We start from the raw sequence: 20,540 nt of genomic DNA, 5'->3' as shown, positions 1-20,540 counted from the left end.
TATGAAAAACTCATCAACAGCTTTACAGTTCACTGTCTGTCAAATCTGTAAGTTAATGAGAACAAAACTTTTGCCTTGTACCTTCATCTTCCCCCTCCACCTCAGGATGCCGTCTAGCCAGCTCCAATCACAGTTCACTGTCTCTCAAAGCATTAGGTTATGAGGATATGGTCCCCTTTCCATACCTTTTGCCTTTGTCTTCCCTGCCTTTGTCTTCCCCCTCCACCCCCTCCACCCCATCCAACATTCACACAGCTAGCTTTGATTCTCTGGGTCGGGCTGACGTCTCAAAGGGAAAATGTAAACCAGTGTGCGCATGTGCAGTTCCCCTTTCTGGAGGTGGTTGCTATGCACGCACTTGTGCAAAGGCGACGAAAGGGACAATGTTCCCGGATGTCCGACCGAGTGAATAATTGGTTATATGACTATCGAGCCCCAATTCCAGATCTCATGTTTTGTGCCTTCTTCTTCCCCCACACCACCTCATCATGCCCCATGCCAGGCGTTGAATTTAAATTTTTTGGGGCACCCATTTTCAAGGCCTCTGGGCTAAGACAAAGAAGAGCACCAAGGCCAACAAGTGATGAAGAATGCCTTGGAAGTTGACAAAGATCTAGGACGCTAAGGCCAAAACTGAAAAAGGGCAGGCAGTGGCCTTGGTGGCCTCCCTGAATTTCGATCCCTGCCCCATGCTATCAAAAACTCAAACAGCTCGGCTTCACAGTTCGCTAGTGCTGTCTGTCAGTTTGTAATAAGTTGAAAATGGGGATATGACTATAAGCCCCAATTCCAGACCTCCTGTCTTGTGCTTTGTTCTTCCGCCACCCCACCTCATGCCCCATGATATCAAAAACTCAAACAAATGTAAATCACGACTTTCAATGATCTTGATGTCTTTATGTGTGTTAACATTGTATTGCAGGTCTGTGTGCTTTTGTCAAAGAGCCCAAGAAAAACAGGTACAGTATATTTTTTTCTGCTTTTCTAATTATGAAGAGTTTCTTTTAAAATTATAAATGTTCACAATTCTGAAATATGTGTGTGATTCATTATGTTGAGGGGTCTGCCCCATCTTCCCATTTTACTCCATCGAAATACAGATGCATTGGTATCAATCAAGTGAAAACTCATAAACTTCTCATGTATTAGGACTGAAGTATGTTTTGTTTCTGAGGTGATAATTATGAACAAAAACATGGTAATTTGGTTGTTACCAATCGGGAAGTTGTGTTCTGCTCTATGGACTACTGTGATACAAATTTTTGCTTCTAGAAATATCTAAAACACTGGAGCAATTTAACCCCATGAGAACTACCTGTCGATTGGCCAAAATGAATATTGTGTCCAATTTTGAACCAATCAAGGAGGGTATTAATAAGATCATCTGCAATTAATGCAAGCTTGACCATAAATAGTTTACAGCCTAGTCATAAATGGCAATTGAAATGAGCATTTCAAGTTATCAACCAATCAGAAATGCTGTTAGATGACCAGTAGTGTCCAGGGGGTTAATTCAAAACTAGGAATAAGATGTTTGGGTGATGGGCCTCAATGTGAGGTAGAAAATGCCATGTGTTACAATTAGACCAACCACTTATTTAAGCTATAGTAGTTAGTACCGGTACAAAGTTCTTAGGATTTTCTTGTGGCATGACATATGGGGCAAAAAACTAGCATTTTTACCCATTTCATTGAAAAGGGAAGGGGCTCAAATTGTGCGATTCCATTTGAATTCCATGCACCCCCTGCGGAAGACAACTTCCACACAGGGAGTGTGAGTTTTAAATGGGGCGACCTTAATGGGTGACTCCATTTGAAATCTATACCATCTATGTGGGAGAGAAAGATCATGCCTTCCATAGGGGGTGTATGGATTTCAATTGAATAAACCATTAGGGGAGGAGATTAATTTAGGTTGAATATTGTACTCAAACGAACAAAAATGAAAATGCACAAAATTTAATTTATCTTATACATGAAATGCACAAAATTCATAATTTATCTTCTACATCAATTGTTTATTTCACAGCTACGTGGGACACGCATACAATTTCTATTTATTCCCGAGAAGTTGTGCTGATATTGATGCCAGGTTTCTGTGCCAAGTAAGTGGTTATCAGAGTGGTTATATAATGCACAGAGGAGATATCGCACCCTTCCCAGAATCCTTTGCAACATGATAGATCACCTCATTTCATCAAATGACACTCTATTACTTTGTACAGCCAGGTTACCATTTTTTCATGTTGAGAATAGACTGCTAAATATGGGTTGATAGTCAAGAAATAAACATTTTTGCAAGGTCTGGATGTGCTATGTTCATTGAGGTATTTTTTGTCACTATTGACTCATGTTGCAAATCAGTACAAAAAATTGAAATGGAAGAAATGCATTGTGGGAAGTGTAAGATATATCTTCTCTGGTGATATTCTTACCAGTGAGCCCTTGGGTCAAATACAAAAAGCCTGTGATAATCATTGCGGGCCCGCCGATATACTACCATGCAACATGCACAATTGTGTCACCAGAGTCATGAAGACTGACTTTAATACCAATCCCTGGCATTACCTGTTTGTTTGCGAGTCTGAAGGCTTACAAAGTATCACAAATGTGTACCAGTGTAACATTACAATTAACAATTTAAGTTCAGACTCATAAATATTGAAGAGAGTCTGAAGATTTCAATGGCCTGAATTACCTATGATTTTGACTTATTTCTAACATGGGTAATTAAAAAATAATATTGACATTGCAATAAAATTATAAACTTGTCCTGTGGGCACTTGAATATAAAAGTGAAGTACCTGTGTCTACCAGAGTACGATACTATAATTGTTGTAGGAGTTTTTGAAAAAAGGGGGTCATTCAGTGTGGGCTCCAAGAAAATGGGGGTCATTCAGTATGGGAATGCTAAAAATTGTCATTGAATGTGAAAAAGTAACTTTCTGGGCAAAAATGTGCAAAACTTTTGCGAAAATTTGCAATTTGAAACTAAAATGGTTACAAAAATGTGTAGATTTGGTGTACATTTCTTACAAAAAGAGGGCATTGAGTGTACACTGGTGAAAAAAGGAGATTATTGAGTGTAGAGTTTGCCTCAAAAAAGAGGATCTATTGACAGGCACACGATGCCTACCAATATATGGGAGTGCCAGTGTGCCACCCCCTGGGAAATTGTGTTTGACTATAATTGGTATTGATAACAATAAGAAATAGTTGGCATTTTGCTCAGCAGGAGGACACGTGCATTGGACCGCTCCAGTTGAAATCCATGCACCCCCTATGGCAGATTTCAAATTGAGTCACCCATTCAGGTAACCCCATTTGAAATTCACACTCCCTGTGTGCAAGATTGAAGTCATGTCTTCCATAGGGGGTGTATGGATTTCAACTGGAATAACCCATTGGAAACTTGCACTGAATTATATATATATAAAGGGCAAAGCTATTGAATGCTGATGTAGTCATATGCTCTTCCCTCAAGCATATCGATAGGCCAGTCCCTTTGTGATATTTGATAGACAAATGCTGTCACCTCATCTATACATTTGATTCATAATAATTGTTATGTTTGCCCATGTTTCTAGGCATCCAGCTTGGAGTTCCTTGTTCAGCACAACTTTGATTTCAACAGGGTAAGTACAAACATCCGCTGAAATATCTACATCTGCTGAACATTGACCTCGGAATATCCCTCGCATATTCATCGGTTCAAAAGGCAAAATGTTCAGATTTTTCACAATGCCCTCCATATAACTGATGCGCAATTATTAACCTATAATTAGATTACTTAATTAGGTTTAGGTTACTTGTTTCACTGTTTCAAATGCTTCAAATGGCCGGAAATGAGTGTATCACTAGAAATGAACATTTTGCTGGGCTCTGAATTAATGGATAGTAAGTTATTGGCTATCAAAATATATTGCCACCTAAAAATGAAGTTGTTGATGCTGATGAAGTTCCGCTGCCCATGATTGTTGAGATATTGAATACTATTTGTTGAACTGAAATGTTTTTCATATTATGATATTTTTCAATCACTTACAGCTGTTTTATGATGGCATCAGCTATATGAATACAACTCAGGAGAAGAGCTTGAAAGAGCAACCCATCATTGAGATGGCAAGGTAAGAGCTATGTTTGTCACTTTGTGTGTGTGTGTGGTGTGGGCTTGCAAACACCGACGAATGGGGAAATTTTCTGGTCTAAAACCCACCAAACGTAGACATCTGATGATCTTGGACATTCCTTTTTGTAGAGACTTTTCCCCTTGCACCACATGGCTAAAAGGGCCAAAAATTGCATTCCATTATCCCTGGTTGTCAGGGGTTGTAGGACATGTACACGATTGTAGCAGGTTTTAGACAAGATTTGTGTGTTTTTTGCGCACAAATGTCCCCAATTCACACACAAAATGACCCCAATTGACACACACATGTCCCCATTTGGTGGGTTTTAGACTAGAATTTTGTGTCCCCTTTTGGTTGTTTTGGGCAAGTGTCTCCAGTCGATACATGGTACAAGAGGGTGTGGGGGTGTATGTGGCATCAGCAATATGAATTCAACTTGGGAGAAAAGCTTGAAAGAGCAATCCGTCATTGAGAGTGCATGGTAAGACCCATGTTTGTCAGTTTGTGTGTGTGCATATATGAGTGTATGTGGCATCAGCTGTATGAATACAACTCAGGACAACAACTTGTAATAGCTGGCAAGGTAAGTTCTGTGTTTGTGTTGGTCACTGTGTCTGTGTGTTAGTTTTTCTTACCCATTGGGGACATTTTTTTTCACACCAAACGGGGGACTTCTTGCCAACGAGGGTCATCCCTGGTTGTCAAGCTTTCACAGCTTATAACCCACTCATTCAAAATATGCCAAAAATTACTTTTTTTAACTGTATGAAAAAAGACAAAAAAGTCCCTGGTTAGATGCTTTAGGTCCAAAGCTTTTTATCTTGAAATGTGTGCTTTTGTCCTCGGTTAGCCAATAAGTGCCCCAGGTTTAAACACATAGCGCATGCCAGGTTTTGTGTGTGTGGATATATCCTTGTAAGGGAACAAACCAAAAGATCGATGACGTCCTATAAACGAAACTAGTTTTGTTTAGGGGGGAGGGGGTAAAAATAATCGATTACGTTTGTACAAAAACATCGGTCTGAAGAAAGTGTCATTATTATTATAATGTCACAATTTTCAACATTTCATTATTACGTTTCTGGCAGGGAGGGAGGGGGTCGGCTGAGAAACGAAACTAGTTACGTTTATAGGACGTCATCGATCTTTTGGTTTGTTCCCTAACATGGTAAACATTGGCAAAATATGTGGGTAACAGGAGATAGACATCCATGGCTAATTGAAGCTGTGGATTTCCGTTTAATGTGTTTAGTGTTTAAACAGCCAAAGAATTGACCGTTTAAGTGTTAAATATTGACAGCCTTATTATAAACAGTTGGGAGGTGTGTGGTTGGTCTGCACTTGGATAGTCCACAACAAGGTGAAATAAAACTTAACTTATGTGTGTGTGTCCACAGTTGGATAGCATAAATACTACATGGTTAGAGGGAAATAGCGCAAACTATCTTTCCAGAGGTACTGGCTATGGGCATGCATGTATCACACTGAACCCAGAGGATTAGGGATGATGATAGGCCCTTAGCTAGAACCAAGGGAAAGATGATTGCCCTGTTTTCCAGATATAAACAATGCAGTATTTGTTTTGTTAGACAAAACGTCGACTTTGTGGATGAGGTTGTTGTAAAGTTAGTCAAAACTATCGTATGGGGCTTTGTCTTTTGCGATTGACCAGGTGGTGGCCGCATTCCATTCTCTAAATTCAGTAAATTTTCATCGTCAACCGTGTAATTGAATGGGATTATTTTGAAATTTTAAAACGCTTGAAATATCACAAACAAATAGGCCTATGTTGATAAATAATATAAATACAAGTTAAAACCGTTGGGGTTCGATAATGAACCCCACAAAACTAACCGACTATATTGGAAAATGCCATATGGCCAGGCGGTTTCACAAGTTGCCGGCTCGATCATGCCATCCGCCGCCTGCGATTGACCAATAAATTGTCCTGATTTGACCATGAATATTTATGAGCTGTAATAATAAAAAAAGAATGTACCTGTGGGATTATTCATTTAGGTGTGAACATTACCACAAAATTATAATGATACCGTCATAATCGACATATTATGTTATTTGCATCAATACACACTATTTTAAAAGCTGTTCCAAAAATGTGTGCCTAAAATCCCCTTGTTCATGTTCATCAGTGGCATGCAGAAATTGGGTCCAGGGGTCATGACTCCCCTCACTTGAGTCAGTCTGAAGAATGTAGCATCTGGCCCCCACTCATGAAATCCAGTGTAGTCTATGGTGTTACTGGTTGGGAATGGTTATCTTGTCATTTTGCAATTGAAAGACAAATAGCATTTGGGATGACATACCGTACTGACTCGAGTAGAGTCCTACCATGATTTGGGGTGAACATTTTTCAAAATTGGGGGTGGGACTATACTCGAATTTCAAAAAAAAAAAAAATTCAATGCATTTTGAAATGATTTCAAATGCATTCAAAACACATAGGCCTACATTTTTTTTTCGAAAATTTGGGGGTGGGACTTTACTCGAAGGTGGGACTAATACTCGCGTCAGTATGGTAATTAGATTTATATTCCATTTATAGGTAGATTAAAGAAAACATAGAAAAGGTGCTGTTAGTGTGGGTACCATGTAACCATCAGGTGCATTGTCAGACTTCAAACCAACACATAAAAGCAGTTTTTTAAATGTCAATTATATAGTACCAGACAAAGTGCTAGTTGCTCTTATTGAGCATCTCTTAACTTTATAAGACACAAAGTATATCGTGAAAAATAACACCCAGATAAATGAGATAATTTTATTGGTTTTCTTTATTTACAAAAAAAAGATAAACAATTTCATGCATTCATTTATACTTTCATAAGAGTTTCTCAATAAAAAGACAACCAGGTTTACCTAACAGTTTTACATCAATTTCATGAGTATAACATTGGCCCCTGAACATGTTTAAAGCAAACCGCCTATGCAACCTCTTGGCAGTTTTGTATTACACATGTTCAAGGGCCACAAGTACATAGGTTTTTCCTGCCTTTTGCAACAATTTCAATTCCCATTGAGAGCATCGCTAGTACTGTCTGGAAATCAACTGTGGTGCTCCACACACAAGAAGGAATTTCTTCAAATACTGTTAACGCAGTCAATGACAGTGGACACACACATGTTTAGCTGTGTGAAAACTTGTGAAACTTTTATGTCAGAGCACTTTGGACTAACAGACTTCATGTATAGGCTCTTATATTTGATAAGACAAAAAGTATTATCATGACAATTTCACTGAAATAATTTCATTGGTTTTATTTTATTTACATAAAAATCTGAATATACATGCATTCTTATTTTATACAGTGTGTCTCAGTGTTGCATGACTTTAATGAATATGATATTGTCAGAAAAATAACATTTATAAACAGTACATGTATACAAGTACAACAGTCAAAATAGAGAGTGCTAAAGTAGGCAACACGTTCACAGATCATGTTCACAAATTTACAATTTCACAAATCCGGTAATTTCAATGGGCACTGTCTAGCAATTAAGGCAGCTGTGTACAATCTGACATGCATGTAGTAAAAGTGCCATAACTTTGTAATTATTAACGCAAGACATATAAAAGTATACATTTTTATGAAGGCAAGACATCAATAAATCTTAATATAAATACAGATTTGGGATAAAAACAACAATTATGAAGAAAATCACAAAAAAGTGAGTTTTTGGCCATTTTTGTTCGGTACATCATAACAAAAAAACACTCTTTCCAAAAAGTTTTGTTTTGTTTTTTTCTTAATCTTGAGACACCATTCCAAAAACGTTTTTTTTATAGTTTTTTGATATTGGCCTTATTTTTTGAGATTTTTACCAATATAAGGCATCAAAATGAACTTCTTAAAATTCACAAACGCCTATTTGCACAAAATGATGCCTAAAATCGGAAATAGACCAAAATATAAAAAAATGAGAAAACCGTTTCTTAAGTCGATCATGCTTTTTATGATGAGCATAATTGCTTACCTTATAGATGCTGTATTTATTGAGTTATCGTGTACCTAAATCGTCATTTTACCGAGAAAATGAACATTGAAATAAAGGCTGTTGAAGTTTAAAGTGGTCATATTTTGCACTTTGATCGAAGCTCACAGGAGAATGCAGCAGTTCTCGTTTTTCTACCTTACATTACGTGAACATCGGGTAAATCCACAGCCCTTTGAGAACTTTGGGCGAAATCTATTCATATCTTGATGTTTAAATCGGGGGAAAGAACTTGAAAAAATTCACATTTTATCAGCTAAAACGGAGCCATTTGACCGCTAGGTTTTAATGAAATCAGTGCTTCGCATGTGCTTCCATAAGATGCGCGGGCGCATGCAGCTAAGCGTTAGCGTGTCGCGAGCGTATCTGTGCGTTAACAAATTGCGCGTGTACAAAACGCGATGCGTTGTTGCGCGCGTATACCCCGATGGTACAACACAGATTTTCTTTCCTTTTAAATTGCGGAAACGAGTGAAATAGTGAAATAAAATCCATAAAATAGAGCAGTTGGAGTTAACAAATCTGGATTTTCTTTCCTTTTGTATTGTAGGTCAGATGAAGGACAGATAGTCCGAAAGCTCACCAAGTAAATTGTGTATAACTGCAATGGTCCTTTATCAAGTGATGCCAACAATTTGAAACGAAACAAAACAAAACAATATATTGCATGCGTTGTTAAGCAGGCCAAATAAACGCGGATGCGCGTGCGCGCGGACACAAAAATTGACATGCATGAGCGAAAGACGCAAAAGTTCAATCAACACGCGGGAGAAAAGTTTGCTGTGATAGATGCTGAGTTAAATAAAAAATATATGCTTAAAAAATAAATTATCAATTAAACATTTTAAATTTAAAGTCCTTGTGGCTGTAGTGTTACCAGCTTAAAAATGAGACGGTTCTCAGCAGCAAGACGATCTGGGTTGGAGCCTTTGGATGCAATGATGCTGCCAACTTAGATGTAAAAAATAGTGCACAAGATTGTGCACATAGATCAAAGTTATACCAATAGGTACCAATATGATAAATAATTATTCCTAGTTATGTCAAAGACGACTTTGATTTCCTTCAAAAACTTCCAACGTCCACCAAACCTAACAGTTTTCTGGTTACATTCAATGTAAATAGCTTGTATACTAACATTCCTCACGATGTCGGAATTGAAGCCATTCAATTTTGGTTTCAAAACTATCCAAACTTTACTACCCAAGCCTTTCACAGCTGAGTTCCTCTCCAAAGCTATTAAAGTAATTCTGGAAAACAATTCCTTCAACTTCAACGGTGTTCACTATAAACAATTAAGAGGAACTGCTATGGGTACAAAGATGGCTCCCAGTTATGCCACTCTATTTATGGGATTTATCGAGAAACGTTTATATGAAAATGTTAAAACATCTATGAGTATAACTACAAGCTCATATGTCAAGAAAAACTGGCTTAGATACTTGGATGACTGTTTCATCATTTGGAATAACGACATGGGCAATATTGATACTTTTGTCTCAATCTTAAACGATCTTCACAATTCTATTAAATTCAAAACAGGATCCAGTAATTCCAACATTCCTTTACTTGATATCACCATTCAAATCAATTCATATAACCTTTTAGAAACAGATATTTTCAGAAGTTGAAACAAATGCTTCTTGACAGACATTATCCAATTCAGGTGATTAATATTGGTATTGACAAAGCATGTAGAATTAGTAGACAAGATCTCTTGTTTCCAAAATCCAAAAATGATAAAAACAAGAATATTTTAACTTTTGTTCACTCGTACAATCTAATAACATTAATATAAGTAATGTAGTCAACATATCTATTCATATGCTTAAAAAGAGTGAAAGAATGTCTAAAGTTCTGACTGATAACAAGCTAATAATGAGCAAATGCCAAACTCCAAATCTTAAAAAGTTACTAACCAGAGCCGCACTTAATAACAAAGATAATGGCGGAAGCACAATGTGTAAAGATAAACGCTGTGGGACGTGCACGCACATTATTGAATGTTCCAACTTCACTTTCAAAAACGGCATGTCTTTTAAAATAAAGAAAAGTATGAATTGTAAAAGTAAAAATCTTGTTTATGTTATGACATGTAAGGTCGTGCGCCATGAATTGGGGGCCAAATGCGTTACATACTAAAAAATTGAACAATTTGCATGTTTTTGTACTTAGACTGATCTAATTCATAAACTGTTCATCAAAACCCTATAAAATTATATATCACTGTAAAGCTTAGGGTACCAGGAATACACATGTACAAACAATTGGTCAATATACAGGGTGCCACAAATGTCATATAGGGTGGAAAAGTTAAATTTTGGTTCAAAAAGTATACAATTTTGTTCCTCTCTTATTTACTAGCAAAAATTCCTGTTCTGCTGAAACCTTTTTAGATGTGCTAATAACATTGTAGGCTTCCAAAAAAAGCAAACTTGCAATGATGAGTTATGTTGCCCAACTGAGATACAGGGTGTTCAAAAGTCGTACATAATTTTTATGATTTTTATTACATAATCAATCAAAACTTTTTTTCCTTCATGACCTACACATTTACCAATGGCATATTTGAATTCCTCATCAAATTTCCATCCAAAAAATGTAAACATTTACAGCAGTAGGGCAACTCCTTCTAGAAATATGACCTTTGGAACATTTCGGAGCATAAATGAATACTTAACACAGTAACATATAGGAAAAGCCTAGAACCCATGACACAGAATGCAGCACACCTGCAACAAATTAACTTAGCTTGGAGTAAAACTGGTCACATTTCAAACTAGACATGTATACCAAAACAATGGTACATAATCCATCTCAATACCTTACTGGGTTATGAAGTTACAGTAAAAAATATATTTGTGAGGCGCTAAAATCAACATTCCCTATACTTTAACACATGCCTCAACCGTAGGATCCTCAACCGTAGGATCCTCCACCCCTGACTTCACATCATTTGAACTGCAATATCTCAAGAAGTAAATAAAGTGTGATGTTCTTTCTTTCCACAATTTGAGCTAGATAAATAAGCAACAAAATGAAACCAAAACTAGTTCAGTACCCCTCTCCATTCTTGAGATCTAGGACAAAACGTCCTGAATAAAATGAAAAAATGTAACGCCTCCACCTTTTCCAATACCCCAATTCATGACGCACGACCGTAATGGTTGTAATGAAAATTACATTGGGCAAACAGGGGACAAACTTTGTTCTTGCATTAGAGTTCATAAACAACAAATTCGGGATCGCCAAATCAAGCTGAGTGAACATATTGACGAGTGCATGACACAAACAAAAGGAATACCCAAATTCTCTGTTGTGCCTCTATATAAAGTTCCAAATGATGACAAAGCAAAACGTCTGAACATTGAAAATCATTTGATTAATACTTTTAACCCAACATTAAATCAATATTAATTTCATTTTTTTATATATATTTTCCACACGCATATTTTATGAAAATCTTCTTGTCATGTAGGTCATATTTTTTACGCAGAGTGCGTCAATGTAGTTCTTTTGTATTTTTTATTTGTAATTTTATTATCTGCATCTGATGAATAAAGAAACTGCAGTAATGCAAAGCTCTGTGTGTCTCCATTAATTTTTAAACTTTGACTGATATGTATTTTCCAGTGTTGAAGAATTATTTACCTTGAACATTAGGCAAAAAAAAAATTGTTTGTCTCAAAGCTAGCGCGCGCATTTGTAAAATCGTGAGATTTGGAAAAAAAGAAATGCAGAATTTTTTTTATTTCAAAATTTTTTTTAATTTTAAGTTTTTCCGGAAAAATTCGGTGAAAATCAGATTTTTTTCTCCAAATACCATGAAAAAAGTTGGGAAAAAACCCCCCAAAAAAAACGCATTTCGCATTTGTTTTCAAACCACTTGTGAGCTTTGAGACAAACCATTATTCTTTTTTGGCCTTATATACTGTATTTCGTCAAATAAACGCCACCGAGGGCGTTACACTTTCCCAAGGGGGGGGGCATTTATTCAAGGTCAATTTTAGAACGATAAAAACACTAATATAACGTAAATATGAACTAGAAACACTGACTTCTGGTTCATTTCGGTTTCAATCCAGATTTTCGCCAATTATTGACGCTATTATCTACCATGTGGGCAACTTGGTAAACTTACTACATAAGATAGCATGGAAATATCGGCATTTTTGAAACATCTTGGTTGAAAAAAGTGGTGGGGGGTGTTTATTTGAGGGGGGGGCGACTATTTGACGAAATACAGTATATATATTATTATATACAGGCATGAAAATAAAGACAACAACGAGAAAGAACTTGCCATTGCTGGATCTTTTACCATTCGACTTATTTATTATTCAGAAATTGGACAGTTGACAGAGATTCAACTATACAAATATATTATATTCTTCATAATTTTAATTTTCATATCAGACAGCTACATCATCTGAGATTTCTTATTAGTTTAGATGGACAGTTGACAAGAAATCAACTGTGCCTATACAATCTTCATGTTTGTTATCGCAGACAGCCACATCATCTGAGATTTTTTAAATAGATATTAATCAAATTCATTGTTGCCTCAAACAGCTATATCATCTAGAGCTATTTGTTTCAGACACTTGAAAGTAACAATAAGTGATTGATTATCTCAATTAAGTTTTTATTTACCCAATTTTAAGTCTTCCATCATTTTGTTAATCAGAGATCTGATATTAATATGGAGAAGCATTCAAGCAAGCTTGGCCTGCAAGACCTGATGATAATTAGCATTGAAATTATTCCATACAGAACTACAATAGTCAAAATGAGGGAAGACTAGAGCTTTAGCAACTGCAAGCATGTTTATAGTGGAAGATAATTCTTGACTCAACCAATTACACTGATATGATACATTAGATGGCATAATTTACATCATCACTCCAAAATAAGTTTGAACTAAATACAACACCTATTATATTGGATATATTTACACATTTACAATTTCTATGCTCTCATTTCCACCCGGGGGGGGGGTTACTCAAGTTTGGTTTTGGTAGGGACGTGCCGCTGAGATTTTGGAAGTAGACCCATAAATATACCAATTTTTCAAGAAATTTGGACCCATTGATATACCAAAAGTCAAAATTTTCGGCCGAATTTACCCAAAATTTTGGCTAGATTACGGAGAAATTGGGCTGTTTTCCGAAAAAATTGAGAAAATTTTGAAGAAAGGACCCATTCATATACCAAAATAGGCTTTGAAAAAGGGTCATTGATATACCAGAAGCTGAAAATGCTACCCATGTTTGCGGCACGCCCCCGTATGGTCATTTGTACTGAGTACCCCCCCCCCCCGGGCATTTCCATAGGTAAGAGATACATGTATGTCCTTAAATTTACTAATTACTAGTGCGAATAGCATGATCTGATTACACCTAAACCACACACATTGTAGCTATCATATCAAGGGTAATATGCTCTTGAGATTAGTCTGTAATATGTTGGATGTGGTGAACTAACTAATAGAGTTGTATCATCTTCATACATTACACACTTACAATTAACAGATTCTTTAAAAAAATAATAAATAACAAAGGACCCAGTAATGACCCTTATCTTTAAAATCAGAAAGAGTAGAATTTATGTTGACAGCTTGAAATCCAATGACATGCCAGTGATACGATATGAATATAATTTATCAAAAGATCATGATCTACTGCCTAAGAAAATTGACTAAAAAAGTCTAAAACGTGACTGACATGGATTTAATGTATTGTTCAAAGTACACACATTGTCAATACCAGTACTCTTGTTATTTGAAAACTGATCAATTTGATCGAATACACAATTTGGTGTTGTAAATATCAAATTTAAAATCTGCATTTTCAACATCGTAATAAGTATCATTATCGAGTTTATGAACACCATCATTATTCTATTTAAAGTTAACAGCTAATGTGTTTCCAATAAAGATAAAGTAAGTGTTAAGGGGGTACTACACCCCTATGATGAATTCGTGACTATTTTTGCATTTTTCTCAAAAAATAATAACACACTGGTAACAATAGTTATGTATATTATTGGGGTAAGGAATCCGATTACTACACTGAAATTTCAGTGACTCAAGACAAGCGGTTCAGTATATATGATAGAAAATGAGGTACATTCTAGCGGTACCACTTTTCTTATCATAAATAACGAACCATGTGTCTTGGGTCACTGAAATTCCAGTGTAATAATTGGACTCCTTATCCCTATAATATACATAACTTTTGTTACCACTGTGTTATTAGTTTTTGAGAAAAATGCAAAAATAGACACAAGTTTATCGAGGGGTGAAGTACCCCCTTAAAATGATTAGCTGTTTCTTTATCATTTGAAGTGAACCCATACTGAAATTGTACATTAGTAACATATTTGTGATTTTGACACCCTTTTCATAGTGAAATTTAGAAGGTATAATATATGAAATAGACAAACTTCTGCCATTTCCAATTTGTGTAACAATAGCGTGGTATTCCAAACATCGCTCCATTTGTGCAAAATAATACAATAGTGTGACGTCACAGGTGACGTGTTTGTTAAATATAATAAAAACGTTCACACCCTCTGATTCTATAAATAATAATATAAATAAATTTCGGAATTTATATAGCGCTTTTTCCAGAGGACTCAAAGCGCTGTAATTTTGCTGCGTGGTGAATCATCACTGTGTCATATACTGGGGTACCCAAAAAGGTGGTTTTGGTTTTGTTACATTTTGATGTGCAGCTTGGATTGCAAAACACTGTCTCTTGAGTATTCCTTCACTTAGAAGATTTAATTAGGTCAGTTGAGGGTAATTTATTTTATATAACACCTAAGTAGATCCTTGTCATTTGATTGGTTGATAGATGGTCACATGTCATTCAATAAATAAACTATTTTATGACCTACGTCACTACCGTGGAATTTGGTTATATGCGCCATGCATTTTCGTTATATGCACCGTGCATTTTTGTTATATTCCGTACGTTCTATTGCACGGCACGGCTAGATTGCATATTTTTTCAGTCCGATCGGCCAATAGTAATAGGCCCAGTCGGGTTATGGGAGATTTAAAACAACAAACTTAATTTGCCTTTTGAAGAAATAAAATCCACATCTACAAATAAAGCCGCAATGATAGGTCTATTCCGATTTTTTTCTTTTGGGAAAGAAAAAGTAGAAAGCAAGAAAGTGAAAAGGTAAGCTTACAATATGCATGGTTAGGCCCGGGGACTAGGTAAGCTTAGTTAAATTCTCTTTTACCGTAGCAAAAGCCTGGTATAAATAATATTATACCCTTATAATAATACTTTTGAATGGCTTATTTTTGGATGATACAAGAATAGGCCTATATTGCTTTAAAAAAGGCCTTGGCCTACTTGTCTACGATTACAGAGCCATTGCAATCAACCAATCAAATGACAAAGGTCTACTTAGATTATATAAAACAAATAATGAATGTTTTCTCATTCGTGCAATGGAAAAATATTTTCATTCGTGGAAAAATGGAATGTTCCATTCAACTCAGCTTCGCTTCGTTGAATGGAACATTCAATTTTTCAACTCATGAAAATATTCTTACCATTGCACTCATAAATATTCATTATTTGTATACTATTGTAAGAAATTATAGTGAAACCATCATATTTGTATACTAGTTAACTCATGTTTTTATCCTGTTTTAAAATATTTTAAAATTATTTTCTTATGATGTTTGGCATGAAATGTGCCAAGGGTGGCTGAGGATTAGGGGGAGGAGGATTAGGGGGAGGGATTCATATCGTAAATTTGATTTAAAACCTCCATTAAAAATTTGAATCCAGTAAAAAAATGTCTAAATGGACTAACAGACATTTAAACCAAGTAAATAAATAAAGAAGTTCATTTAAAAGACCAATACTTGATCAAAATGATTGTAAACGTGAAAAAAAGAGGTGGGGTTACATCCTCCCTACTTTGTGATTGTTTTTGCCCGCACTCTCTCATTTTTTAACCGATTTCCATAAAAAGGTGTCAAAATGCTCAGGAGGATGAACCACTTCAAATGAGATGTGTAGGTAAAATGTTTGAACCATATAATTTTTTTGCTATGTAACACAAAGGTACCCCAGGTTGTGACACAGGACCATACACTTAAAATGGATATTTGCACATACATGATCATGAGGTATTTTATAGACCACTTGACATCACTGTTTATAAACAAAGGCGAGCGACTCGTCTATCGATATGCTCGAACGAGCCGCTACACTGTTCGATGGCTTTCCTGTACTATATGAAATGTGGCGGGCGATTTAAAATGCACATGCCCTTAGCAGACTACGATGCGTACACACACTGCAGGGCAAAGAACAATGGAAATTGCCATAATGCGCGCGCATACTGCCGGGCAATGACGTCTAATGCCAAGTGGTCTATAGTTTACTGCATTCTGTATATAAGAATTGATTTGTCATTAGCAACCACCAGTGCTCCATCAGGTGCCATGGACAAATCCCAGGGACAATATAATCCCCTGACTATGCATTGTCCGAATTCACCTGTGGGACTGTATCTGTGAATGTGACCTGTGTTTGGTACACCTTTATACTGCGCACTTATCAACATTGCAACATAAATGTTATCATTGTCATCACACACACTATCCCATCTGGTACAACCTCTCTACCTGTCATATTCTCATCTACCTTGGGTGTGAAGCTAAACACCTTATTACCTGAGTAATCTATTGCTACCACCTTACTCATGTGCTCTGTCTCTGAATCTGATGGTTGGGAATGAATCAGGATTTGATTCTTTCCATTGACAATCTTACTTGGACCATTACCAATTGGGCATGTAATTTTATTGACTACCGTACCATCAGGACATGTATGGATTGTGATGATACCCCTCCCCCTATCACCCACTAATAATTGCCCTTCTCTATCTATGGCAAGACATTTCTGCTTAAAAGATGTGTTGGAATCATTATCGGGTGTGAAGCAGTGGAGGTATTTCCCTTTGACAGTAAACACATGGACAAACCTACAGGACACACTTGCAACAAATATGTAGCCTAGTGGTGATACGCAAATGTTACAAACACGGCCTATTTGCCGGTCAGGGTCTGTTTCAGTTGACCTCAGTTGCATTTTGCAATTCCCATCACCGTCAAGAAGATGGAGTTTTTCCCAATAAGACACAACCATGTCTCCATTTGGACAGCTGGCAATACGTTGACAAACAAGTTGTTTCCTTTGATGTTTGGGATGGATTACTCTCTCCAATGACCAACAGCAAGCATCTAATGCTAGGGAAAATAAAAGATAAAGTTTTGTTGTTTATACCTATGATCAATTAATTCATTTTTCTTTTAAGTTAGTTTTTTTCCCTTTCAAGTTATTATTATTATTAGTAGTAGTATTAATCGCTTAAAGTACTATAGAGTCTGATATTAACCTTGACCTATTTTCACACATTACGTAGTTAACAAAACATCCAAATTGTGCAATCCTATATCTTTATTTGAATATCAAAATGAACATTTTGATACCTTTTGCCAAAATTGGAGCACTTTGATTTTTTTGACCGCAATGGGCCAAAAGTGTGACCTTTGACATTTGTGACCTTGAAATTTGACCCTGTAAACAATACAGTACCAAGTTTTCCCGCCAAAAGCTACTGTGGTTCAATTGCTTACACACATTTTTGTGTAGCACATGATGTCAACTCCCTATGGTAGCAGTGCAGCTCTATTTGCCTCCCAACCCCGGGCTCCCAACCTACGGGGCTCACACACTATATGTGGAATGGTCCAAAAACAACCTATCACACGCCTGGGACAGAACCTTCAGAAATCTACCTCGCCAAATGACGTCACAGGGTGACATCATCGGTGACATCATCGGGACTCAAGGTGTTTAACATCACAACCCAACCCAGTGGTACTGACCGCAACGTTGGTTGCTCCAAGGTATGTGGATTAATCTGGTTGAATAGATTGAAATCATTCTCTGATTGTATGCATGATTCCCAGATGATAGAGAGTATTCACAAAAAAGATCAGAACATTTTCAATTTTTCCCACTGTATGACCTACTGTGCCCGCTAAAGGTCACCAGGGGTCAAATTCAAATTGGCTCCACATCTTAAATTCAACATTGGACCTTGTACTTCATGTATGGAAACTCTCATGCTTCTAACAGAAAGTGCACAATGACTCCCAGTTTGGAAGCTTAATAGCTGTATTGTTGTGGATAAGCAGTTTACAAACAACTCCCTTTTTAACTTCATTTATTGTTAAAATTATACACAAATAAATAGTCTACCTACCCATTACAATGGATGTAATTGTAGGCCGTTGTCTAGGATCATTATTCCAGCATTGCTGCATGATATCCAACAGATCTTTGGGGCAGCCTTCAGGTATGGATGGCTTTTGTCCATTGCCGACTTCAAAGACCACCCTGTGCCATTCCAAGTCTTGAAATGGTGGCTTCCTTGTGCAGATCGCTAGTAGCAGCATCCCATAGGCCCATATATCAGCTGGTTTGGAGTAAATAGCCCTTCCACGTTCATTCCCGACATGAATTTCTGGTGCCATGTAGCGATAGGTTCCCTTCTGGCTGGATGTTGTCTGAGACTCTTCTATCTCACGTGCAAGACCAAAATCACACAACTTCAAGAGGTTGTCTTGAAAGAGAAGACAGTTTTCGGGCTTGATGTCCCTATGCAGGAAGTTCTGTCCATGGAGATATTTGATTGCAAGTGCTGACTCTGTTGCCCACTTTTTCTGCAGCTCATATGGAAGAGGTTTTGATGGATCTTTTAGGTAATCATGCAGCGAACCATTAGGAGCATACTCCATTAGAATAAGATGAGCACCCCCAGTTTTACAAATTCCAAGCAAGTTAACGATATTTGGATGGATGAGTTGACTCATGACTTTAACCTCTTTTTTTCCCAACTCATACACTACTGTTTTGCCAGCAGCTTCTTTGTATCCTTTGTAGGGCTTTTTAAATGAAACACGACTGACGGACCCAAATCCACCTTCTCCAATGCATTCATGGAAGTCAATATTACCTGCATCCAGTTTATCAACTGAAGCACCCATGTTCTTGTATCTGTGCAATGAATAATAATAATAAAAAAGTACGGAAAAACAGGAATAAACATTTGCTACAAATTTGCTGTATGACTAACATAAGGAAACAGAAAGTGGTTCATTTTGGGTGATAAATTTTCATTCAAAACAATTAGCTGAAGCCTGAATTTTTCAGGAAATGCCAACAAAACAACCAACAAAACAACCATATCTCAGAAATGCAAGTTTGAGAGGATCGTTGAATCAGTGCAAGAATATTTTTTGTGCAGAGCGCTACATGCGCCTGGATGAATGGGGTGAGATTGAACAAGGTGGATCCTTCAGTTGTTCAACAATTATGTATTGATAATACTCTTCATAGGCGCTGCAATACAAGGCCACAAAGGACTTATTCTAAGATTGTGTTTTCAGTGGTTTGTAGTAAAGCCAAGAATTCTCTGCGTTGCGGAAATTCCGCGAAAATCACGGAATTCAGAGTAAAGCGGAAAACGCATTTCTGAGAAAAAAAAAAAAAAAGTAAGCAAAAATGACCTAGAAAAAGAAAAAAAAATACAATTGAAAAGAAATAAATAAAATACTAAATGAAATGGGTCATCAAAATAAAGTTAAATCCGTCATAGATTTACCATACAACGCCTGTCCTACCTCCCATTGCAGCCATGATACCCAATCACCCATCCGAACTTTGCAATGATCGCGGGCTTTTTAATTGGGACGTTGAAGGGCGACTACAGTAAAGGTAAGATTCTTGTGAAATTTTAGTATGTCAGAAATGTGCTAAAATTACAAAGCGGAGAAAAGCGGAATTTAGCATTTGTAAAGCAGAAAATTCTTGGCTTTAGTTTATAGTCTTCATAATATGCAGTATGAATGTTAATGAGGATCGGAATATAGATTCTCTGTTACAGTAATAACAATGTTAACACTGCCATTTTGTGTATTTATAAAACACACTGATCCCAGTGGGCACACCTAACGTTGAAATCAAGTTGAAATTTCGACGTCGACTGGTTGAGATCAGGTTGAAATCAGGTTGTATTTGCAAATGGACTTCAACCTGATTTCAACCTCCTTAATTTTTGCATTGAAAGTTGGTTGAAATCAGGTTGAAATTTCAACGTTAATTGATACAACATTGAAATTTCAACCTGATTTCAACTGACCTTTAGGTTGAAATCAGGTTAGGTTGAGACTTCGACGTTGTTTCAAAATTGATACAACATCGAAATCCTAACCTGTGCCCACTGGGATGTTACTCAATTTATCAGTTATCAATTTGATGCAATTTAGTGGCTCTTGCTGATGCACGTATACTTGCT

At 36.6% G+C, this 20,540-nt stretch overlaps 2 protein-coding genes across 2 annotated transcripts in view; one reads left to right on the top strand and one right to left on the bottom strand.

Annotated features, from left to right (window-relative positions):
* Positions 1-20,540, top strand: part of LOC140137100 (poly(A)-specific ribonuclease PNLDC1-like) — a 182,646-nt gene that overhangs the window by 8,486 nt on the left and 153,620 nt on the right. The window contains exons 3-6 of the mRNA XM_072158761.1: positions 923-959; positions 2,030-2,105; positions 3,588-3,635; positions 4,048-4,127. Coding sequence (XP_072014862.1) covers positions 923-959; positions 2,030-2,105; positions 3,588-3,635; positions 4,048-4,127 — 241 coding nt within the window. The remainder of the gene's footprint in view (positions 1-922; positions 960-2,029; positions 2,106-3,587; positions 3,636-4,047; positions 4,128-20,540) is intronic.
* Positions 16,554-19,230, bottom strand: LOC140171980 (dual specificity protein kinase shkA-like). Its single transcript, XM_072195331.1, has 2 exons — positions 18,447-19,230; positions 16,554-17,424 (listed from the first exon to the last, which is right to left on the bottom strand). Exons 1-2 carry the CDS (start codon positions 19,228-19,230, stop codon positions 16,733-16,735), a joined length of 1,476 nt encoding a protein of 491 aa, XP_072051432.1. The 3' UTR covers positions 16,554-16,732.

This window comes from Amphiura filiformis, chromosome 2 (genome assembly GCF_039555335.1).
Source record: "Amphiura filiformis chromosome 2, Afil_fr2py, whole genome shotgun sequence".
Lineage (NCBI taxonomy): Eukaryota > Metazoa > Echinodermata > Ophiuroidea > Amphilepidida > Amphiuridae > Amphiura > Amphiura filiformis.
Note: the sequence above shows the minus strand (reverse complement) of the source record. Positions and strands in the feature narration are given on the sequence as shown.

What these genes read in the sequence shown, in the direction of transcription:
- LOC140171980 (XM_072195331.1), bottom strand. Translation starts at nt 19,230, where the DNA reads ATGGGTGCTTCAGTTGATAAACTGGATGCAGGTAATATTGACTTCCAT. An exon ending in AATTACATCCATTGTAATGG is followed by an intron (nt 17,425 to 18,446) that starts GTAGGTAGACTA and finishes TATTTTCCCTAG; the next exon opens with CATTAGATGCTTGCTGTTGG.